Source organism: Choloepus didactylus, chromosome 20, assembly GCF_015220235.1.
Source record: "Choloepus didactylus isolate mChoDid1 chromosome 20, mChoDid1.pri, whole genome shotgun sequence".
Classification (NCBI taxonomy): domain Eukaryota; kingdom Metazoa; phylum Chordata; class Mammalia; order Pilosa; family Megalonychidae; genus Choloepus; species Choloepus didactylus.
The window spans coordinates 27,530,314-27,555,006 of NC_051326.1; the positions used below are offsets into that span (position 1 = coordinate 27,530,314).

A 24,693-nucleotide genomic window follows, 5' to 3' on the forward strand; every position below is an offset into this window, starting at 1 on the left:
GGGCTACAGAGGCTCTGATGGGTCTCTTGGGAAGGATCTTATCTGGAAAAGATGGTTCTTTACTATTAACCTAAGCCTCACTGCTTGCTCCTGCAGAGTTGGGGAGAATGGGTGAGGTGGGGGTAGGGAAGAAGAGGGAAACAATCACTCACAGAACAGCCGAGTACCCGGCATTGTGCTGGACGGCCCTCCCCACTATTTCTTTTAGTCGTTGCAACACATCTTTGGAGGAAGGCATTTATTTCCATTTTTCTCATTATCCTGTTTTTTAACGGTTGAAACACAGGTCCAGAGCAGTTAAGTAAATTGCCCAAGGTCACAGGATTTCTAAGTGGTAGAAATTCTACATGAATTTAGGTCTGCTAGGTGAGAAAACCTGTGCTGTTGAATCTGCACCATGTAATACTTGTACCAGGCTTTCTTCCCATCCGGTAGCTGCTCATCCCTGATACCTCCTTCTCCTCCTCCTCATGGTCAGGGAGTTTTTCTAGGTGGCTTTCCTTCCTTTTCCACCTCTCTTCCTTACCTAAAAGCAGTTACCACCCAGGCGTGGCTCTGTGGTGCGGGGGGTGGGGGTGAGGAGGGGTGATTCACGGGATTGAGGGTGGGAAACTGTGGGGATAGTGGCCTTGGGCAGGATGGGTGGCAATGGCCTTGGACTGGGCCCGGTTGTCACATGTGAGTATCTGAGGGCTCTGACCCTCCCGACAAATCACATTTGGTCCAGGATGGCTCAAGCTGGGGGAAGGGCAGGTGCTTGGGGGAGACTCCCCTTCAATTCTTCTGGAACTTCTGGCTCTCCCTTGTCGACCCTTTGAAAGGAGCTCCTGAAGAAATAGAAGGTCTGACATTTATTTTTTGTAGGCCAGAGAGTAAAATTGCAGCACTGTTGACCTCTCAGACTAAGAGTGAGAAGAATTAACTACAGATTCCACCATTACTAGTTATAGAACAAGTTTTAAACTTACTGGGTTACTTAAGTTGCTGTTTAAGCTCTTTAACAGATCAGAATCTCAGTTTCCTCATCTATCAAACGAGAATAGTAATACCTACATTATTCAGTGTGTGACAATTGTGTGAGAGGGTCTGTGTGGAAGCCCTTGGTAGGCTGTGAAGCAGAGTAGGAGTTATGAAATGGGACAATGTGGGTAAAGCACTTAGCCTGGTGTCTGGTATATAGAAAGTGCTCAGTAAATGGTATCTGATAATAATAATAATGATGATAATAATGATGTCAATTTTCTTTGTCCCTGTAAAGGGGTCACTAATGCTCCTTTGTATTTTTCTTAGAGATCTCAAAGCAACTTCCATGTTCATCTTGTTTCTTCTTGGAGGAGGTAGTGAAAAGAAAAGGGGTGAGAGGCCTGAAGTGTTCTGTAAGCAGAAAACTGAGTCAAGGGTGGGTTTTCCCCAGGCCTCCTTGGCTTCCAGGCACTCCCCCCTCCCCAACCACTGGGAACCCTCTGTGAGGGCAGGGACTTGCCTGTCTGCAGAACTGGCTTCAGCCTAGCGACCTGCTTAGCTTTGGTCCTTCTTCACATTTTTGGAGCAGCAGGGTGGGGGTCTCTCTTGCAACTGAACTGAAAGCCCAAAACACTAGGGGAAAAGGAGGGGTGGGGGTGGGGGGGGGAAGAAAAGCAAGCAAGCTGATAATTGCCTCGAAAGATAAACATCCGATTTTTTTCCTCACCCAAAATAAACATGCTAGCCACAAGGAATTAAAAGCAGAAGAGGAGAGGATGTGTCTCGATTTGGGCCTGCTCTAGGAAGCTGACCTTCTATTTTTCCTGGCCCTGGGCACCAACTGGAGCTGCCAATTACACTCTGGGCATGGTGGGTAGAGACTGGGGGGAGAAGGTCCCAGGGAGTGCGAGGTTCACACATACCCAGAAAGTCCCTTCTGAGGCTGTCTTCCACGACACTGCAAGTGGACCCTTCCCTTCCTTTCGCCTCTTGTTTTAGCTCTGCTTCCAAGCTTGTCTGGTGGGGTAGAAGGGAGTGGGAAATTTCAGCAGTCTCTGCCGCCTTGGGTTCCTTTTGCCTTGGGCTGGCATCAAATTGTCCTTCCAGAGAACAAGGATTTGGGGTCCATCAAGTCTATCAGAGGGAGAGGGGCACCCCGTCCAATTCTCTCCTCATTCACAAACTCAGTCTCCCACTCCCTTGCATTATACAGATCCCTACACTAAAAATTTTCCAACTAGTTAAAAGTGGGCTCAGTGTGGCTGAGGGGCTCTTCGGGGCCCCTTGGCCTTTCAGCTAAATGGCGCCTGGCTCTAAGAAGGTAATAACTCTGTGCCTAGCTGCAGCCTGCCCCTTTCATCTGGGGATCTCAAAGCACTTTGTACATCATGAGTCACCAAGGTTGCTGCACCCGGCCAAGGAGAGGGGTTATTAACTCTTGGAGGGAAACTGAGCTGAGGAGGAAGTTGGGAGGGGCACTGAGAGGTCTGGAGTTGGGGGCGGGCAGGGAGTCATGGTTTTGGCTGTGAGTGAGCCTGCAGCAGAGAGGTCTCTCCAAGGGACCAGGGGGTGGGAAAGGCAAACGACCTCCAGAGGAGATCCAGGGGGTTAGATGCTAAGAGGCCTTTCCTGGGAGAAAGGGGATAGCCTGGGAGTTTATTCATAGCTTTCTAAAAGCAAAAACCAGATTATGTCATGCCTCCCCTCTTCCCAGTTTATTATCATTCAATGATTTCTCATTGCTTTTAGGATACAATCCAAAACTTTAAAACTTGGCTGCAAGGCTGAGCATGTGGTCTTGGCCCACCTGTCCAGCTGTTCTCCTCCTTCTGTGCTTCACTTCAGCCACACTACTTACCAGCCTTTCCTTTGCGGGAGCGTGTCACACAGCCCCTTCCAGCCGCAGGGCCTTGGCAGTGCTGTTCCCTCTGGGTGAGGTGCTCTCCCGCCCTGCCCCATTCACCTGGTGTACCCCTGCCTAGCCTTTGGCCCTGAAGTTAAATACTGCCTCCTCTGAGAGGCCTTGCCTGAGCCCTCAACCCTCCCTCTCCGTCATAAATCGGGTTCCCTTTCATACCCTCATAGCGCTTATCACAACTTGTTATAATTTGCTTGTGGTTATCTGATGACTGTTTCTCTCCCCTGCTCGACTGTCAGCTCCATGAAGCAAGCACCACGTCTTGCCTGCCCTGTTCACCAACGTGTCCCCAGCACCTGGCAGGAGGTCAGGCACGTAGTTTGTAAGTGTCGAATGGATGCTGTTGGGTGCAGACCTGGAACGGACTAGGGCGGTGAGAAACCACCCGCACCCCCCCCCCCCACTTCTCCTCCCCTCCATTTCACGGCCGAGGAAGCAGAACGTTAGTGAGGGTGAGTGATTTGCTCGAGGTCACATGTTGACTCAGTGACAGTTCAGGGCTGGGGGTCCCCACTTCCTGCCTGTCAATCCAGCCCCCCTCCCCTGCCTCCCAGCCCCTCGCATTTATAGGACAGCCAGAAGCCCCAGTGCCAGGCACTGTGTGATGCCCTCCTGTTATGTTTTGAAGGAAGACAGGTCAGGAAACAAAACAAGCCAGATAGCCTTGGATAGTTTTTTAATTTTAATTTGGAAGACAAGGGGTTTCACACTCAGAGGCCAGACTGTCGGTGATGGGCAGTGGGGGACACGTGCCTAGAAGATGAAGCCTGAAGCTGAGTGTGCAGTTATCTCTGCTTGGGTTTGTGCTTGGGCTTGTTATCAACAGCTGCAGGACCCTGGATGAGTGGCGAGTCCTGGGAGTTTTGGGTCATGAACTGGGTACTTGCTTCGGGTTTGCGCAGGTGGAAGCGTTTCAGGAAGTTTTTCATTCTCCAAGAGCCTGGAAGGACAAACAGACCACAGGAAAGTAGTGAGAGGGAACCGTGGACTCAAGAGCTGGTAGGGAGTTGAGAGGGAGGCTGGCTCTGCATGAGCAGGGGCAGCGGGTCATGACCTTGGCCTCCAGGCTATGGGGAGCAAGGTGCCTGGGGATGCCTGCCAGCTCCGAGCTACAGAGACAGCCCATGGGCGGTAGGAGAGCATTAGGGAAGTGGGATGAATGTCTGGGTTGCCTGCTGCCTGCAGGACCGTAGGGCAAGAGGCCACTTTCAGTATGTCTGGCTGGACTAAGACTTCCTCTGACTGAGTAAGGGACTGCCTTTTGGTCTCCTGCCCCAGTGCCCTTTATTTAGCATAACTCTGCTTTCTCATTCATATGCAGAAAGGAAATGCCCCCTCCTCTGCCCACCCCCCTTTATCTGCAGGCTCTCCTGACCTCATGACTGAGGCCTAATAGCTGCTTGTTTACGCTGGGTCACTCTGGCTTCTGGGTCAGAGATTAGCAGAGCATCTGGGCCATTCTTTCAGTCTCCTCCCGACAACCTGACCACCTCCTCCCCTAGTCCCAGGGAGCCCAGTGCAACAGGGGTCCTTCTCTGGCTGTGGCAGAGGTAGAGGGGCAGGGACTATAGGTGGGACCTCTTCTCCCTGCACCAGGACACCTGGATCATGGAGAGGGAGTGGAGAGTGGGACAGTCAGTGGTGAGGTTGGAGGTGGCCCTCCTCATGGGAGCAAACACAGGGGTGTGCAGGGAGGTGCATCTTCTGGGGCAAGTGTCAACAGGCCTAGTGGCAGGGCAAGGAGGGCACAGCCCTGGGCACTGGGAAGAGCTTGAGGGAAGTGGTCAGAGGCATTTTCCCACGCTCTTGTTTCCCAAAACCTGGGCCTCAGGCACCCTGAGAATATGGTTGCCAGATATAACATAGGCTGCCCAATTAAATTTGAATTTCAGATAAACAACAAATAGTTTTATAGTGTAAGTATGTCTCAGCTATTTCACGGAGCATACTCATACTAAAAAAAAAAATCAATTGTTTACCTGAAATTCCAATTTCAAAGGGCCTCCTGCTTTTGTTGTTGTTGTTGTTATTAAATCTGGCAACCCTACCTGGGTGGAGAGAATGCTTGGGGAAGATGTTGCCCAGTGGAGACCTAGGCAGTGGCCGATATGCTGTAGACCGATGGAGAACAGTCATCTCTGATACCCAAAGAGAATAGGACAGTGGGCTGGCAGCCGAAAATTCCTCCTGGGGTCTCACCTGAGACTCACAGGCCCCCCATTTTCCCACCTGTTGTCCCCTGTCCGCATCCACCACTCTTATTTTTTTTTTTTTTTTTTTATCATCATTTTATTGAGATATATTCACATACCACGCAGTCATACAAAACAAATTGTACTTTCGATTGTTTACAGTACCATTACATAGTTGTACATTCATCACCTAAATCAATCCCTGACACCTTCATTAGCGCACACACAAAAATAACAAGAATAATAATTAGAGTGAAAAAGAGCAATTGAAGTAAAAAAGAACACTAGGTACCTTTGTCTGTTTGTTTGCTTCCCCTACTTTTCTACACATCCATCCATAAACTAGACAAAGTGGAGTTTGGTCCTTATGGCATTCCCAATCCCACTGTCACCCCTCATAAGCTACATTTTTATACAACTGTCTTCGAGATTCATGGGTTCTGGGTTGTAGTTTAATAGTTTCAGGTATCCACCACCAGCTACCCCAATTCTTTAGAACCTAAAAAAGGTTGTCTAAAGTGTGCGTAAGAGTGCCCACCAGAGTGATCTCTCGGCTCATTTTGGAATCTCTCTGCCACTGAAGCTTATTTCATTTCCTTTCACATCCCCCTTTTGGTCAAGAAGATGTTCTCCATCCCACGATGCCGGGTCTACATTCCTCCCCGGGAGTCATATTCCACGTTGCCAGGGAGATTCACTTCCCTGTCCACCACTCTTCTTAACCAAGAAGAAAGCAAGACCATTGAGGTATTTGTCACTCAACTTTTCCTCCTACCTGGTGGCTGTTTGCATTTCAAAAATGTTCTCAAGGAGAGTATAATTTTTAATCCAAAGAAATAAACTAATATTAATAAACTAATAATGAAAAGAACAACCTCACACCTAGTACTTACTACATGCTAGGCACTCTTCTAGGAGCTCGACATATATGAATTCACTTAATCCTCATGACAATCTATACAGGGAGAACTATTATTATTTCCAGTTCACATTCAGGCCAACAGAGGCACAAGATGGGGCAAATTTCAGGACTTGGTTAGGAGTGTCCTTGGGGCAGGGGTGGGAGAAAGGGCCTTTTCGGGTTCCCTCCAACCCTTTCTGGCTGTAGTTGCCTGCTCGCTCAGACTGGGCCCACCCGGGCAGGTGAACAAAGGGTTTCAAGAATCCCCTGGGGGAAGAGTGGCTGGGGCACTAAGGGGAGTCTCTACTGTTGGGTGGGTGGCCGCTGGGCTAGAGAGAAGTGCAGACTCCAGTGGGGTCAGAGGGGCAGGGAGGGGTTAGGTTTGTGGGTCTGGGTGCCCTTTTAGGGGCTCCCAGCCTGGTTGTGGCCTCAGCCCTCGGGGAATCTTGGCTGGCTGAAAAACAATGAAGGTATCAAGACCCTGGGAAAGTGGGTGTCTTTATGTGTGTGTGTGTGTGTGTGTGTGCACGCGTGTGTGTGCGCCAGGGGAAAGGGCTTGTGGGTGAACTGGTGTGTGGCAGACATGGGGACAGGGCCCCCCCCCCCCCCCCCACTGAGTAGGCAGGAAGGAGCCTGGGTGGCAAGGAAGGAATTGAAACTCATCACGAGATCAGTAGCAAGTTGTCGGAAAGAAATCCCCTCCACCTTTTGGGAGACCTCCCTCCCCTCTCTCAGGCCCGTTTGTCCTCTCCTGGCTGAGGAGACATCTCTCGAATGAGTTTACAGTGCCCTGGGGACCTCACAGCAACTTTCCACTCACATTTCTGACAGCCCCGCGGTTCTTGGGTTTCTGGGGCAGCTCCCGAAACCCAGGCCCTGTCTTGCCCCCAGCCAGCCGACCACCATGCAGCCTGGCTGCTGCCCCCCTGCCTCCCCCTCTCCCTGGCTTGGCCGTGGCTCCTCGCCACCCCCACGCACCCCCCCCCCCAATTTCCTGCCACAGAGGGCTAGAGGAACTGACCCTGTGCAAGTTCTAGAATGAGGAGGGATGAGTCAGACCCTCAGGGGTGTTTGGGGAGAGATGGGGAGCTCGGAGGCTGTGGCTTCTGTGGTCGCCGCTTGGAGGAAAGCCCCATCCTGCAAGGCCTGCGCTGTTCCCTGAGCTGGAGTGAGGTTCCTGCCGGGCAGGAAGAGGGCGGTGCTGCTGCCTGTGCTCGGGGCCACTCGGCTTGTTCCCCGGACCCACCCAGGATGAGCTCTTCCTGGGACAAGGGCAGAGGTGGTGAGTGGAGTTCAAGGGCCTCTGTGGTCTGAGCCCTCTGGAGGGAGAAAGTAGGTGGAAGGCGTCTGAGGTCCGGGAGGAGGGTGAGAGAGCAGCTGGGCTGTCCCCTGGGTGACCAGCGGGTGGAACACAGAGGCCCCGTCCACTTCAGCAGGGGGAGCCGCATATGATGTACAGCTTGGTCCCTGCACAACCCTGGGGGTGGGGTGCAGTTGCCATCCTGCTGGACCCTGTACAATGGCTGTGCCTGGAGGTCATTCTCTCACTTACTGTTCGTTGCAATATGGAAGATGTTCACGATGATTGAGCAGCTCAGAGCCGCTGCCCAGCAGGGTGGGAGATGCTCTAGACTTGGGGCAAGGCAAGGGGAAGGTTATCTTTTCACAAAGCCACCACTGCGGGCATGACCTCATACTAGACTCTAGCCGGGAAAGGAATGGACTTCATCTTCACCAGCTGGAAGAGGGACCCCAGACCCAACCACTCAGAGAATCATCCTCTGAGCTTTAGTCCTAGGGATGATAAGGTCTGGAATGTTTGAGAATGGCCCTGGGGCACATCTTCACAGTGACTCTCTCCATCCCCATCTTCTGAAATGTGTGTGGCTGGTTTGCCACTGTTTGTGAGGGGTGCAGTGGTGGGGGGTAGGGGTGGGCAGCGGGGTTATCACATACTATAGACAACTCCACTGGGCCTATTAGGGGTTTAACAGGCATGCAAGAGACTGAGAAAGTGATAGTACACCTAGCCCAGCCCCCCCATTCCCTTTGTAGGACTCAGGAGAATGGGTGGAGAGCTCCTCTGCTATAAATATATGTGGAAGCCCCCAGCGGAGGGGAGTCTCAGACCCTGGGGTACAGGGTCCCCTTAACACTGACACCTGCCTTCCTGGGACTCCGCTAGGCACAGAAGGGAACTGCCTTATCCAGCCCAACCCCTCCCCTCTACCAGTTTATAATAGAAGATAATTAACACCAGACACCAGTGCTCTCCCCTGGCAGATAGGGTCCCATCGACACCCCTGGAAACCCTCCAGCAGGCCCACTCTTAGGGCTTCCCAGACAGCTCAGGACAGCAGCTGCCTGCATGTCTCTGCTCTAACCAAGGGTCATTTTCCACCTGCCTTATCATTTGGTCCTCAGCTGGCCCCAAAGCCACTTTCAGTCGGGGAAGGGAGGTGAGGAGGCTGAGAGAGCCCCCACCCCCCCAGCTCCTGTCTCCTGCCTGGCCCCATTTACGGGAGCTGGAGAATAAGGGGTGGGGTCTCCTGCCCCAGCGCAGGTCAAGTCCTTGTTTGCAGCCTCCTCTGAGGTCCAGCTGCTTCAGCCTGTTGGCCCGGGGGCATTCTCTACTGGGACGCCTTGCTCTGAGCTGCCCTGTCCCCCAGGGAGGTGGGCTGGAGCTGGCCATGGCGACCACCCTTCTCTCTGGCCTTGCTGTACTCTCCCCTTGGCAGGGGCACCACTGCTTCTTCTCAGGGGCAGTGACCCTGAAGAAGAGGCAAAAAAAAATCGCCTCCAGCCTAATGACCGTCCCACCGAGAGCCGGGCCCAGGTCTGTAATTTTCTGGCTCGTTGCAGGGCTGGCTGCAGGGATAGAAGCGCTGATGTGTTTCTCTGAGATTAATGGTGTCCTGGTGGTGGTAGGCGGGAGGCTTGAGCCTTTTATTTTTTGTGCCATTAAATGACATCCAGAGACTTCCACTCAGGAGCTGAAAAGCCCTGGTTCCATCACATTCAATTACTCCTGTAAAATATTTGCTGAGTGGCTGACCCTGCTGGCTTGAGAGGCTTGGGTAGGGTGGTAGAGACTTTGTCAGGACTGAGAGGGTGGGGAGGCCAGGTGGCGTTCCTGAGGTTGGGGGGTGGGGATGGCTGACCCCCTCTTCTCTGGAGAAGAGAATCCAGGAGAACTGGAGGGTGGAAGACCAACTCCTAATGATCCAGTAAGTGGATCACCCAAGTTTCCCTCCTCCTGTGGCTGGGGGGTTGGGGTGGGGAAGGGAGGGAGAGGAGGGGAGACGCCACGCTGTCAACTTAGCTCCCAGTTAACAATTCCGGTATTTGGTAGTGGTGGCGGTTGGTTGGAGTTTGGGGTGAAATCTGGGAATTATCTGCGTTTTTTCTATGGTCTGTTCCATATTGCTTTTGGGTGGTTGATACTTGGGCTCGACTGGGACAGGCTTTTTGAAGAGGACTGCTTGGGGCCTGGGGAGATTTCAGGCAGTGCTGTCTGAGGGCTGCCCACGATGGCCCCCGTTGGACCGTTGTCAGGCCCCAGTCCTTCCTGCTCTGCCGGGTGGCTTGGCCCTTTGGTGGCACAGAGCTGCCTTCCACAAGCCCACACAGGGACTCAGGGGCTGGGTCATGGCAGGGACGGGGAGCTGTCTTGCAGCGGGCTGTGTGTGTCTGTGTCCATGTGTATGGGTGTGCGTGTGTGTGTGTCGGGGTGAGGGGCAGGGGCAGTCTGCCCTGGAGTTGGACTTCAGGCAGGCCCAGACCAAGGAGCCTGGGAAGTGCTGCTCCCTTCCTCTCAGGCCTCTTTCCTCCACATTTCCCTAGACATTGTGCTTTTGCTGCACTGCCACCTGCCCTCTGTACTTCCTCAGATTCCTCTGAGTCTTGGTCCTTTGACTTTAGCTCATCCTACTGCTGATCCTACTTGGAGCTGTGTGACCTTCATGCCTGTGGCCCATGCCTTAAAACATTTCCCCCCAGAACCCCTTGGCTTAACCCCCTGTGGTGCTCTGCAGGCCTCTGGGTGCCACAGTCAAGACTTAAACCCCACTGGGTGGCCCATGCGTCCACTGTGACCCCATGGGATGGGTAGCTCCACCCAGGAGCTCCTGGATTCAGAAGCTTGTGGGGCTTTGGTGTGGATTATGGCTGTCTGACCCCTAATCTTAAGGACTCTTTCCCTGCCCCTCCCATCCCATTTTGCAACAAGCTTTTTCTCTGAAGTCCCCAAAAGCTGCCCCTGTGAGGCGGTACCCTGAGCCTTGCATGGCCCCATTAGCTGCCCTGACCATGCGGGGCTGTCCTGGATTTGAAGCCTCGGTGCCAGCTTCTGGAGCAGACCGCAGCTTCTAGAGCAGGCTGCAGCTTCTGGAGCAGGCCGCAGCACGTCATTGCGCGGGGCAGAGAGGGGATTTCCCCAGCTCACTCGTGAGAGGCGCGCGAGGCTGGCTCGTGACACCTTTGGGCAAGGTGGCTGAGGTGTGGCCTGGCACAGACCACAGCTCCCGAGGAGTTTTAATCTCCATGCAGTCCTTGGCCACAGCCCTCTCCCGGGAAGAGAACGGTGTGGGTGCAACCACCTCAGGCTGCTGCTGGCCAAGGAGGCCCACGGGCAGCAGGATGGACTCCGCCCCACCCCCCTGCCAGACACACACACACACGCACACGCACACACGCACACACACACACACACACACACACACACACACACCAGGCCTCAGAAGTCTGGTGGTCTGAGTGGGGGCAAAGGGAATTTGGTGAGCTTGCGACAGGTACACAGGATCCTGCCCCAGAAATCGGAAGAAAGCGAGTCCATTGCTAACACTGGACGCTTGGTCAAGCATGCCTCTTTTCCGGGCTTCAGTTTCCTCATTTGCCACAGGGGCTGCCCTGCCCAGTGCACACTGCTGGGTGAGCCTCAGCTGAGAAGCAGGTCGGGAAGGGCAGGACTGGCTGGTGGAGAGGCTGGGTGGCAGCAGCCCTGCCTGCCTGGCGTCGGGACAGGGAGGGGGTGGAAGTGGAAATTGTCCTTTGTGGGCACGGTGCACACAGAGGTGGCTGCCTTTACAGGTGTTAGAGGAAGTCGATGGGGTGTGTTTATGAATGTGGGGGTGTGAGAATGAAGGTGCAGGTTCATGTGTGTGTGAATGGCTTGTGAATGTGGATACATGGGTGTATCCCAAACACAAACACACTCATTGAAAGTCCACGACACAGCAACAGTCATGAAAAAGGAAACATAAGACATAGGTGACCTCTTCTCTCCAGGAATTTATAGTCTCTTGTTGGAAGTAGGATGAAAGCTGATTTAGTAGCTCAAAAAAGATAAAAGCAAATGACTGAGGAAGTGCAACAAAATGCAGGGTGAGTGTATAAAAAGCTATCAGTACTAACAGGAGAGGGCAGGAGTAGGTTTAACTGTTGGAAACAGCCCACTGGCGTTATTCTGAATTGCTTCTTGGGGGTGATAGGCTAGAAGTGGCGTTCTGAAGTGGGGAAGGCATCCCAGGTTTGGGGGCAGGGGAGAATCAGCATGCACAGACTGACAGGCAGATTGGTTGTTGGGTAAAAGTGGTGGGCATGGACGATCAAGTAGGAGCTAGTGTGCAGTGTGGAGGGGTGTGTGGCGTAAGATGTGAGTGAATGCAGAGTGTGTGGGTGCTGTTCAGAAATGGCCCCCTCATTGTTATCAAGTTGGTTCCTCTGGAATCTAGAACGCCAAGCCTTGATGCTGAAGCCAAGGCTGCCGTGGGGAAAATGCATAGAGAAACCATTGAGAAGTGGATGCGTGAGCCAAAGAGGCCAGATCCCGGGTTCTGAGTGTGAGGGTTGGAGCTGTGAGCAAGGAGTTCACTTGGAGCAGAGAGTGGAAGTCCAGTGTATTTCGGGACTGAGAGAACACCAGCTCCAAATCTGGGCAGGTAAAGTGTGGCCTTTGGGACAAACGTCGATGAAACTAGGCAAGCCCTTGCCAGAGGGCTCCTGTCTTCAGTCTCTTTTAGCTTCAGAGTCCTTCCCTGCCACTGCCCCCACTCGTGGCATGGTCATGCTGGAGTATTTGAAAATCTTCCTCTTTCTCTCCCCTGGTGCTCTCTGAGGGCTTCAGTTATCCAGAGCCCTGCCATGGTGATGTCACACCTCTGTGAAAGCAGGGCACTGTCCCTCTGGCTCACTTCTGTATCCACAGCACCTAGAATGGTGCCTTGCACACACAAGGCATCTAGGATTGCCTGAATGAATGCAGAGGGTGTGGGTGAGTCATGACAGGAGGGTGTGTGTAGTGAGTTGAATAGGTCCCTCCCAAAATTCACGTCCACCCAGAACTGCCCAATGTGACCTTAGCTGGAAATAGGGTCTTTGCAGATATAATTGTTTCAGTTAAGATAAGCTCATACTGGACTAGGGTGGGCCCCAAGTTCAATGACTGGTGTCCTTATAAGAAGAGAAGAGGACACACGGAGACACATGTAGAAGGAAGGAGACCATGTGGCAATGAAGGCAGAGAATGAAGTGATGCAGCTACAAGCAAAGGAATGCTAAGGATGGCTGGCAGCTGCCAGAAGCTGGGAGAGGAGCATGGGATCAGTCTCCTTCAGTGTCCCTGAAAGGAGCCAACCCTGCCAGACTTCTGGCCTCCTGGACTGTGAGAGAATAAATAAAGCCACGCAGTGTGTGCTAATTTGTTGCAGCAGCCCTAGGAATCTAAGACAGTGGGTAAAATGGCACGGACAGGAAGGAGCTGTGCAGAGGCAGGAGGGGAGGAGTGGGAAGGCAGGATTTCATCAACTGGAAGCAGGGTAGCCCTAACCCCCCTCCAGGGTCCGTTTCTGATCAAATGCCTCTACCCAGAGGTGTCTGGGCTTGGCCCGGTTAGTCACACCTGCTCAGCTGCTCCCTACATTTGTCTGAACTTGGAGGTGAGGAGGGGTTGGTAAGCTGGGGGGAATCTATGTAGGGTCATGAGATTGTAGACCAACTAGTCCGACCCCTTGTCTTGATGATGGAGAAATTGAGGCCTAGAGATGTTCAATGGCTTGTCCAAGGTCCTACAACTAGACTTTGGACTTCAAGATTTCCTCACACTGCGGCAAAGTCTTCTTCACCCTCATTCCTGACCGAGTCAGAGGGCAGAGAGGAATCCTGGAACGTTTCACCCCCTTGGCTCTGAAGGACACCACGACACAGTCATGGAAGGTTAAACTAGAATGATCTCAAGCTCCATTGTCATTCTACGCCTCTCATTTACATCTGGGGAAACCAAGGCCCAGCCAGGGAAGTAACTTGAACATGGCTGGATCAAGTTAGCCATTCTTGATCGATGCTGCTCTGCTATTGCTCCTGTATGCTCACCTTTTCTCATCCTACCCCTAAAAGCTGTGCCTGCACATTCACCCAAGGGACACAAGGGCTGGTTATACCATACCCAGTCCTCCATGGATACCTTCCCCTGGAAATAAAACTAGACCAAGGCACATCTGGGAGCCTGTGTCCATGGCAGGGCTCCCTGTCCCAGCCTCCTAAGGGCTTCCCCAGCCTGCGTTCCATGAATCCCCAAACACTGCCCAGGTGCTTTAGAGATTGTCAGTCCTCCTGAGTTCTTCCATTGTGCAAGGGCCTGCCATTTCTTCTTGTGCAATCACCGCTGGTTTAATCCATGCCAGACCAGGCCCTCCCTGCCCCATGCCTCGATGCACCTGATGGCCTCTTGTCCTCTCTCTCTTCTATATCTGGTCAGTTCTGCCCACCACTCCAGGTTAGTCACCTTTAAAGGGAGACTGATTACTTCTCTATTCAAGAATCTCCGTTGGATCCCCATGGTATATCCATCAAAGGCACACCTCCTCCTGGCTTTCAAGAACCTCTGCCGCCTCCCTCTGTGTTTTCCTTTTCTCTGCATTGCTGCCCTCTCATGACGGGTGCTCCTCCACTTTGTTTTGTTTTTTTATTCTTTGTCTTTGTGGTTTCCCCAGCTCAGAACTCCCATCCACCCTCACCCAAGGATTCAGATCTCCTCCTTCTCCAAGGGCCCAGCTCACGCCCCACTTCCTCCACACAGCCTCAGAGGCATATAGATTTGTAGATCATGTAGATCCAACCCCTCATTTTCTAGATGAGGAAACTGGGACCTGGAGAGTTTCATTGATTTGTCCTAAAGTCACATCACTAGCTAGAGATTAGAAGTCAAGATTTCCTCACCCTGCAGTAAAATACCATTATCCTGCACCTGTCTGAAGAGGTTGTGTCATCCTGGAGGGAGCCCTAGGGTGGAAAGGAATCTACCCCTAATTCTGCATGATCTTCAGTTGTACTTTCATCCAGAATCACACGATGACATGCTTAATTACAAGCTGCTCGGCATCGTTATTTAATCATTTCCAAGAAAGACTGTAAGCTCCTTGAGGGCAGGGAAAATTCCTGTGTCATCCCATTGTGTCCTCTCCAAAGGCTCCGGCACGGTATGAGGCATACAGGTGTTCCGTGGTGGGACTACTACCCTGTCCAGATCTTTGATTTGGGAGAAAAGTTTTCCCATCTCCATTTCTGCCAGCAAAACAAAACAGCAGAGAAGCCAAAGGAGCTCTGCCCAGGTGCAATTCCAATTTCTCAGTTTTCAAATAGATGAAAGGTGGGGTCAGGAGTGCAAAGATTCAGGGGTACCAATAGTGATTTTCAGGCCTGATGTGTCTCCAGCTTTCTCACCGTCTCCTCCCGGATCATAGGCACACAGCACAGCCCGCCGTGTTTTCAGGAGGAGAAGCTGTTCCAGGACCCCCAGCTCTGGCAGAGTTGGGAAGTGTCTTTGGTGTCCACAGCCTCCCTACCCTTTGCCCCTTTCACTGCTCCTCCTGGGATCACCTTATGTTTTCTCGTGTCCTCTTCATCCACCCCTCAGATGACTCTATCTGAGCCTTCTCCCTCCCGGGATATTAGCATTGTAAACCTGAAGTCTAGCAGTGGAACTCAGACGTAAGGTCTTATTTTACGAGAATCCCATGTGTGGGGGCACCTTGAGGTCTGAGGTGCTAGTTCCCAGCCCCTCCCATCACAGTGCTTGGATGGGCAGAAGATGCTCCATGATGTCCTGGGTGGGAACGGTACCCAGGGTGCTGGAGACATAGACCTTGGCCCAGGAACTCATATTTTTTTCTTCCTTCTCTCTTTCTACCCAAACTTCAGAGCATATTTTTGGCAAAGCCTTTTAAATAGAATTATGGATTGGAAAGGTGCTGGGTGCTGCGGGCACCTGGGCAGGGTTCACCAGTGGGAGGGTTGTGCCAACTCCGCTTCCAGGGTGGCATGGAGCCCTGTGGTTGGCGGCTCCCACTCAGCCCACAGCCTGAAGGTCTCTGTCACTCAACCAGGGCCCTTTTGGGCTCCACACTCCTCTCATCTGGGGCCTCGGGCATCAGGGGTTGTAACAATACCATCGCTGGCTTCCGAGTGGGTGGAGGTTGGTCGGGGTCACTGGGTAAGAGGAAATGTTTGATGGCACCCACCCACCTACTCACCCTCCTGCCAACCAGGGGGACGTGCCCTTTGTACTCTCAAGTTGTGATTTGCTCTTTCTACATTATCTTCCCTTCTTAAAATTAGGGAGGTGAGAGAGTACACAGAGATTACTTTATTTCCCATGTTCCTGAAGAGAAAGCAAAGGCTCAGAGAAGGGGTGTGGCTCACACAGGGTCAGGTGAGTCACCCGTGGCCTCCCAGTGAGTGGCCAGGTGTCTACAGCTCCTTCTGCTCCCTGGCCCTGGTGGCAGGAGGGCTGAGGCCACGTGGGCTGGATTAGCCATTAGGAAGCTCTGGGCAGGGGGTCCTCTCCAGAGTCTGAGGGGGGCTGCTCAGAGAAGCTAGTGGAGGGGATGTAGCTGGGGAAGTCTTTGCCCCACTGGTGAGCAGGGAATGGTACTAGGAGATGGCACTGGCAGACAGCAATTAGCAGTCAATGCAGACAGACTGGCAGAGTGGCATTCCAGGGCCCTCTTGCCCAGATCAGACTCAATTATAGGGTACAATTACCCGCAGCGGTGTTGGGGGGGGTGGTAGCTGCCTGCACATGCCGTCTGAGGATGCACGTCCCTCCCTGGCTCCAGTTGTTTCCTTTGAGACCCTGACTTATATACCAACCCACCCCACTGAAGTCATCATCTTGGTCTGTGGAACTTACTTCTCTGGAGAGACCACATAAGATGCCCACATCTCTGGGATACCTCCCCCCCGCCCCCCGCCATTCCATTTCACTCTCAAGAGACACCACCCTGTGATCCCGGGGAGTCAAGGTCCCATATGCATCCCATTCCACCCCAGAATTCCACTCAGTTGCAGTATGAAGGATGGGAATGTCTTACCTCGGTTTCTGTTTTCTTTGGGAAGGAGAGAGATGGTCCTTTCTTCCTGAAGGTAGACGAAGAACTGGTACCGATGGAAGCCAGTGTGCGCTGGAGGAGAGGGAGGCTGGTAGGCTGTGGGGTGGAAAAGGAGAGTGTTGGCTGTTCCATCCTGTACCAACCTAGGGCAGGTCCCCCTGGCTGCTCTAAGTAGGGGAAAAAGTGTGGATTCTGGATTCTGTCTTTCCACGGTTCCCTGCTGACCCTCCGGGGGCCCCAAAGGAGGGTTCACCCATTGCAAACAATTAAGATTTATATTTGAAAAAAAAAAAAGATTTATATTTGGCAGGATCCCATCTTCAGTCTCTTCATTTAAGAAATGCATGTTTATATTTTTTTGGTGGTGGTAGTGGTGGTGGGATCGGTCCGGGAGGAAACACTCCAGGCTGGCTTGAAGGTCTTTGGAGCTGGCGTGGCTCCTAGGACTTTCTGGGCCATGGGTGTTGGGTCTGTTCTCTTTTTTGCTTTAGGCTACCCTGATGAATTTTTTGCCTCAAGAGAAACCCATCTTCCTCTGTGTGTCCATGCGAGTGTGTTTGGCAGGGTGTTTTTATTTATTTTTTTCAGCATTTCTTTATGAACTCAATCCCCAAAGAAGCCAATTTCTTGGCTGGGTCCAGAGGATCTGGAAGTGGTTATGGGGGTGGGTGGGACTCGGTTCAAAGGTTTGATGATGGAAGCTGTAGGATCTGGGTGCTTGGGGCAATGGGGAGCCCACTCAGGCTCTTCCGGAGGAGAAGGGTGATCTCCCTCTTCTTGGCTCTCTGTCTAGGAGGCAGATCTTTTCCAGTGGGAAGAGTGGGCTGGGGACATTCCTTATCCCTCCCCCAAGCCCATGTGGGACCCCAAGGTTTTGCCAGCCATGACTGGGCTTCTCAAGCTGGCTCTATTTCAAAGAATGTTGTGCCACCTCCCATTCCCCTTCCCCCTCTTCATCTCCCTTTCCAAGGAGCGGAGTCAGGCCGGAGCCAAGAATCTTGGGGGCGGGTGAGGACTGAGTGTTTGCAACGAGATGCTGGTGGGAGTGGGTTTGGGTCCTTTATGGCCCTCTCCCTCTCCTCTTCTGATGATTAAACAAAAAAGCAACTGGCTGTTCCAGGCCGTGGGAAGTGTTCCTCATGTGTCCTTCCGATCCCCAGGGCCCCCAGCCCGCCAACAGCCCGGGGAATTCCTGACTATTCATCTTTCCTTACGTTTTTGGATTGTAGATCCTATATGTGTGTGTGCTCAGAGAGAGAACTGTGCAGGGTGTGCTGGGAGCCGTGCAAATCGGTGCAGCTGGGGTCTGGGGGCACAGGCGTGTATAGGAAGACCCGATATGCATGTGCTCGGAGGCTGCTTTTTTGAGGGAGTCCGTCATGTGTGTGCAAACGCAGGTAAATCAGTGTTTCCCACAAACACCATCAGTGCTGAGAAAGCCTTCTGAGCATAGGCAGGTGTTGGGGTGTCTCTTGGTGTGCACGGGTGTGTGGAGGGCAGCTGGACTGGGCTGGGGAGTGGGCAGGCTGGGGAATGCACTTAAGGATGAGATGTTCCACGCTGCCTACAGATGGGTAACTGCGGTCCTGTGTGGATAAGTCTGAGTTTAGAACTCCCTGGAACTATACGATTGGGAGTTTGCCCTCAGGGGAGATGGAGACTTAACCACCGTCCCCAGGACTGTACTGAAGAAATCTCCCTCTAAGAGTAGGGCTGGGAGGGCTGAGGAGGGAAGGGAAGGGGTGCACCCCACGTGCTCAGTGTCTTCTCTGGGCCAGGCACTGGGCCAAGTGCTTTCCCTGACAACTTCTCATTGAGCCTCACCACAACCTGGCAAGGTGGGTATTCTCTCCACTTGATGTAGATGAGGACACTGAGGCTCTGAGAGGTTCAGCCAGGCAGACAGTGAGTGATGGTGCTGGGGTTTGAATCCAGGCCCTTCTGGCTCCAAAGCCCCTAGGGCGTCATTACCTGGAGTTGAGGGCTTCCTCTCGGGGTGGGGATCTGAGAGGGAGGGGAGCTGGTGAGGACGGGGGAGAGAAGAAGAAGGCATCTGAGAAAAGGGAGGGCTGTGCAACCATCTCGTGGGGCTGGACGTGGGTGAGTAGACAGGTAGGGGGAGGAGAGGAAGTGATGCCCCTGGCCCCACACATCACACAGCCTCCTGGCTCTGCTCGGAGTTAGGGCCCAGCTCTAGTCAGACCACCTGTGTTTCACTGCTGGCCCGCCCCTTGCTGCTGAGTCCCGGGGCGACTCAGCCTGCATTTCCATTTCATTCTCTTTAAAATGGAGATATTGATTGCAACTACCTTAGAGGGCAGCTGTACAGACTGTATTGGGCAATACAAGTAAATGCTTGGGTCAAGGCATCGCACAGTATTGGTGGTCAGGAAAGGGGACAAATCATCAGTAACTTCTATCACTGTAGTTCTCGTGCTTGGCACCGTTGCCCTGGCTGGGGGCACATGTGGCTCCAACCTTGACTGGGGAAGGGGGTGTGGGGTGGGGGGGTCCAACTCACCTGTCAACACCTGGCCCTGAATCTTCCCTTTCTTCATATCAGTGCCCTGCAATAAGAGACAGACATGGGTGTGAGTAACTCCCGGGCAGCAGGGGGCCTAAGCTACTTCCCCTTAGTCTGGTGGTTTCTGATGGGTGGTCTGTCTCCCCTAAGGAGTAGGAGGAAGAGGAGGCAGATGTACGGCTGCTCCTGGGAGATGCTGCTAGAATGGGGCTGGGGGAGTGTGGCGTGGGTGGCTCAGGGAACCTGGGCAGAGACACGGACACCCCTGAGGATGGCCCAGAGGTGAGGGATGGCTCACCTGACCTCTGGGGAATCCCGAGAGGACATTTCCTGAAGGACCACCACAGGCTCACCAGCTGCAGCCGGCAACTGGGCCCAGGACACAAATCCCGATCTGGGGACCTGGTCAGATACAGGGGAGCGGCTGGCAGGTCTCAGAGGCTCGGTGAGCCAGCCCGGCCTCTCAGGAGGGAGGACTCCACTTTCTCTGGAGCCTTCAGAACATGGGGCCAATGGTTAGCAGAGCAGCCAGAAGGGAAAGGAAAGGCAGGAGGAGGCTGGCTCTGAGGAAGCTTCTTTCCCAGGCTTGAGTTGACTCAGCCCACAACCCACAGGCGGATTCTTTGGCTTCTGGGACAGCCTCAGTTTCCCTCTTTCCCCTCCTTCCCCTCCCTTCTCTCCACTTAGTGTCTGTGGGATAATGAGGTGATCCCGGGGGCGGGTGCTAATTATTGTTTGTGCCGGATCGGGAGATGCTCAGATGAAAGGGATCGGGGCTGGGCCCCTGGGTCTGGGCCACGGCTTGGAGCCCCGGGACATGCCAGGGAGCCCTGCGGCCCCTAAGTGTGGGATTTTATAGCCTTAATGATGGTGATTAGCGTGGCTCTTAACTGATTCTGCCAACACCTAACTGTGCCCTGGCCGCCTTTCCACCAAGCCCTTCTTAGTCCAGCCGCTGCCCCTGCAACCTCGCAGAGGTGCTGGTTTCTGGGTGCTCTTAGTGGTAGAGGGGGGTTGGGGCCCCAGCTTGAGGGGTTGCAGGAAAGTGGGGGTAGGGGGAGGTGAGAGTTCACCTCCGTTCTTGCTAGAGAATCTTCACAAATTCCAAAGTGAGCCAAGCTCTTGCTTGCTTCTTACAAAACTAAAGGCCCATTTCCTCATTCCAGAACCTATCGTGATGTCCCCTTAGGCTGCGGCTTGCCCACCTGCTGTTCTCACTCCGAGCCTCCTTTGCCAGGGCACCCCTCTCTCCCCCAGGCTCCTCCCCATAGGCCTGGGGTGTCTTTGGTGAGAGAAGAGGCAGGAGATGTAGAAAGGTGGACCTGCCACCACAAGCCCCTTCCCACTTTGATCTCTTCATCTCATCCCAGGGGAGATCTTTTCCATTAACTGTACCCTTGCACCCTTCCACCGCCATCTTTTCTGCTCGGGAACCTCCAGGCAGACTTCAAGTTCGGTCCCCCGGACCTAGTGGTGTGTACTTGAGCTCCGCTTGGCCCCTCTCTCAGCACAGTCCACGGACTCCCCCGACGTTGGGCCTCGCATCATCCCAGGCTGGCATGAGGCCCAGGTGCGGCCGGGGCCTGGGACGCGGGGACACCGGGACGGAGGCAGGGCGTGTACAGGTGTGACGCTACCTCCTCCCCTGCCAGCTGTCCTGCTCCCTTGAAGTCAGTCTCTCCCAGCAGAGGAGGTAAGGACCTGCCGCCCGCAGCCACTGTCCCAAAATAGCTCCTCGCCGGCCCTAGCAGAGCCTGAGATCTGGGGGCTGAGCCCAGGAAAGCCCAGCCCAGCCCAGCCCGCCTTGCTCCCCGTTCCCCAGCCGCCCCCTCATTCCTTTCCCAGCCAGCCTAGCCAGCGTTTGTTTAGGCAAAACAATAGCAACCTAAGCTGGCTGATTTTTTTTTTTCCCAATTCCCCACAGGCTTGGGTCCCACCCAGAGCGATGAACAGGCCTCTCTGCTGTGTGCGGATGCAGGGATGGCATGAGGGCGGGGGCCGGGGCCAGGGAGGTCAGGGAGTTAGTTTGTCCCGCGCAGTGTGGAAAGTCTGATTCCTTCCCCACCCTTTCACTCTGGGGAGCCTTTTCTCAGCAGCCGGGGCCAACTTGGCAGAGGTGCACGCAAGCCCTTGGGCTGGATTCGCTGAGTAGAGCCACCCGGCCCCTCCTGCCTGCCTGGCAGCTGCTGGGGGCCTGTCAGCAGGGGACACCGATGGGGTCCGGAGCTGGGCACATGCAGGGGCGCTGGTCCTTGCTGGAAGGAAGAGCAGAAAGGTCCCCACATACTATGCGGTCAGGATTGGTCCCACTTCAGGTGACTGTTACTTGGTGGGTTAGGTCAAGGATCCGCTAAGCTCCCTGCGGCCGTGAATTTTCTCTCCTTGGCCTGTCGTGTGGGGTGTGGGGTGTGGGGTGTGGGGTGTGGGGTGGGGTGGGGTGGGGTGGGATGCTAAAATGTATCAGACACTTGATGGAGGCCTTAGAAAACTAAATTCAAAAGGTGAGAAAATTGTGCCCCAAAGAGGTCCAGCTACTTGAGCAGAGCTGAATGAGAGAGAGTGGGAGGGTGACAGAAGGGTCAAGGAGGAAGGGGCTTTCCCTATAACAGCATGACAATCCCTCATTCCTCTGGGAGGCGGATGTCTTCAGAAGGCTGCTGTGAAACACACATGTTCCCTGGAGGCCCGGGGCTGCAGGGGAAATGGCCATCTCCCCCTCCCCATGCGAAAACATCGGCTCTTCCCCAAATATCTTTAAGGTTTAGAATAGCGTGCTTAGCACATGGCCACCCTAGAAAGTTGGAGGAAATTCAGGGGAGTTTCAGGAGGGCAGAGGAGTTGTTAGGCAAGTCTACTGATCTGAGCACAGCCTGAACACAGGGGCTGCCTGAGGCGGAGGTGGGGGTGGGGGTGTGGGGCTGACCCCAGCACCTGAGGAGTGACTGACCCCACACCTGTCAGGCATGAGCAGAGACGAGCTCTGGGAGGAGAACCCGCAGGAGGGGAGGGACTGCTGAGAGCTCATCCACACCCCAGCCCTTCCCCCTCTGACCCGGCTGCCTCCACCTGCCCAGAGCAACCCCCTCCCCCACCCAGGTGTGCTTGCTCCTCTTCAAGATGGGGCCCCGGCTTAGACCAAACCTCCTTTCTCTTACTATATAGCTGAGACAGGCTGACATTTTCCAAAGGAACTTGTCTAAATGCTAAGGTTTAAAAAGGGAAATAATTACAGAAATTACAAACAGCATAGGAATAGGTTTCTGATCCTCGAGAACACTGGAATGCACAGGCTTTCAGGATCTTGGGATGTCAGGCCAGGAGCACCCGAGGGGTCTGGGTGGTGAGCCTAGGAGGACGTTCTCACACAGTAGGGGCCCTCCTGAGCATCGGGAACTGGAGGGCCTTGGGAAAGAAACACTTTTTCTTATCAGCATCTTCTGGAAATGGGGAGTCCGATAGCCATCATCTATCTAGCAAGGGGTGGGGAAGGGGTGGGGAAGGGGAGGTGGAAAATTTTCCCAGTAGGACCCTCAAACACTCAGGATGTAAGAACAGTCTCTCTTTTTACTTAGACTCTGATACCCAGTGTATACACACATGCGCGTGTGTGTTTAGGGTACTGGATAAGTGCAGGTGATGGGTACAAATTATTCTGATCGCAGAGAAGGAGCTCTACCCCATGGACGAGTTGAAGGAAGTTTTAGGTTACAGAACATGAGATTTCCTTTCCACCTTCTCAGAGTCGCTTGCTTCTCTGTCAAACCAGGCTGGCACATGAGATTCTTAGGAAAAGTTGGGGCTGGACCGAGCAGCAAGGCAACCCTGTTCCTGGACCAGGGTGATGCCGACTGTTTTTCCAGACTTGTTCTGATTGATCGTCTCAGGTTAAGTGAAGAGTACAGTGCTGGAGGCCAGGGATCTGCCCTTCCGCTCTTATTTTACATCCGTAAGGAGCTTTAGCATTTATTCCCCAGAGCACTGTCCAACTGAATTGACCTCACAACAATCCATCCATGGCAAGGGCAGGGATCATTGTCCCCATTTGACTGGGGAAATCAAAGAGAGGCGTGTCTACCAGTACGTCAGCTTCCACAGGGCAGGGACTGCCTCCTGTCCGTCTCTGCAGCCTGTTAGGATGCCTTGCCCACAGTAGGGGTAGTTGACCTTGTCAGTGCTCTGCCCCCTCGCCCCCTCACCCTCACTAATTCAGTGCACAGCGGCTCCACTTCCAACCTGCTGCTCTGGGTCTCAGGACCTTCCTTGACCCCAGAGCCTGCTTTGTCACCTGTGCAGTAGGTGGGAGTGCAGGGGTGTTGACACCCCCTGGCAACAGTCCCTAACCCAGGACTGATGGGAATCGGTGTGCCCATGCTCCAGCTCCTTGCCCCTTGGCCGGGATGACTCTGACAGCCTAATATTTTGTGCTGACTCAAGGCAACCCCAGTGGAACTTGTTTGATAACGAATGCTTTACTTGTTACCTTGTCTTTCTGGTCTCAGTTACCCATTCACTTAACGGTGTTTCCTTTTGTCAGCTTGAAAATAAACTACTTGTACTAGAATTCTTGTCTCGGCTCTGCTTTTGGGGGAAGCTAATCTAAGACAGTAGGTGTCAAATAGACATCCGCTGAATGAAGGAGTTGGTGAGGAAGGGCTTTGGTGATGCTGTCACGGGTAACTGACCACAATGCTGAGACCAGGATTCTGTGGCCCTGGCTCCTCTTCCTGGGTTCTTCTGATGGGATCACCGTGCTGCCACCTGTACCTGGGCCTTTCTGCCATCCCGGGCCAGGCCTCAGAGTTCCTAGACAGAATTGGTTCCTGACATATTAAGCCCTTGGAAAAATTGCAGACGGATGAGCCAAGAAGATGAAAATCACCTCTATCCTTTGTTTATTGTCCCCATGGGGGAACGGGGGCAGTCGGCTATATTTCATGAGACCTCTTCATAGAACTGAGGGTCTTACCTGAGGGGACCCCTTTGGTAAGGGCTCTTCAAGACTCAATGTCTAGATTTGGTTTGTGAGATCTGGTGGGTGGGGTAGGGGCCTGGCTCGGTCATGGTCCTGGCAGGGAGGCTGGTGAGTTTCTTCATTCCCCTTCAATTACCTATAGCCAACTACCCGCCCACCTGGGCGGCTGGGAAGGCCCCAGGTACTCAGGCTGGCTGACCCCTGGAGCAGAGGGTCAGCAGCACATTTCCCCCAGAGCGTGCAAGATGATTTAATCTCCTCACCCACCTCTTCCCATTTGGATGGGAGGAATCCATCACTTCTCCTTCCTGGCTGCCACCCCCAGTCAAAGTGGGGAGTTTCACTTTTTGATCTGTGTGTGTGTGTGTGTGTATGTATGTGTGTGTACGGGGCATCAGAAGAGTCTCTAATTTGACAAGGCAGCTATAGAAATGTGTCTGGAAGGTAAGGAGTGGGGAGAGAGAAATGAGCAAAACAGAGCACTTGAGGGGACAATGGGAAAAAGGGAAAATTGCAACAGAGTTCTGAGCTTTCTGACACTGGCACTAAACAGGAAAGCTCCTTGCTGTTTTGCACAGCTGCCTGCAGGCTGCCAAGTGGCAAAGGATCCAGGAAAAGGCACAGGATTGGAAAGTGCTACCCAGCAATCTGTGTATTCTGCAATTAACAGAGGGTAAGTGAGTGGAAGGTGACTGACAGCTCCCAGGCTCTGAGCTCCCCAGGAGCTGCGGCTGCCAGGCCTCCCAATGCCAGCCTAGAGAAGACCCAGCTGGGGGGACTGGTGCCTGCTCAAAGGGGAAGGCTGCAAGTCAATTAACCCTATGGCCTGCTCTTTCAC

The 24,693-nt window shown here is 53.5% G+C and overlaps 1 protein-coding gene across 4 annotated transcripts in view; it reads right to left on the reverse strand.

Annotated features, from left to right (window-relative positions):
* Positions 1-3,548: 3,548 nt before the first annotated feature.
* The window catches only part of PEBP4 (phosphatidylethanolamine binding protein 4), a 281,375-nt gene continuing 260,230 nt past the window's right edge, over positions 3,549-24,693 (reverse strand). For 3 of the 4 annotated variants that reach the window (XM_037812868.1, XM_037812869.1, XM_037812867.1), the window contains exons 5-7: positions 18,881-18,926; positions 16,342-16,455; positions 3,667-3,821 (exon numbers count right to left, since the gene is read on the reverse strand). In XM_037812868.1, the coding sequence (XP_037668796.1) occupies positions 3,667-3,821; positions 16,342-16,455; positions 18,881-18,926 (315 nt within the window). Of the gene's footprint in view, positions 3,822-16,341; positions 16,456-18,880; positions 18,927-24,693 lie in introns of all 4 variants that reach the window. The other variant, XM_037812870.1, reaches the window with a different exon arrangement.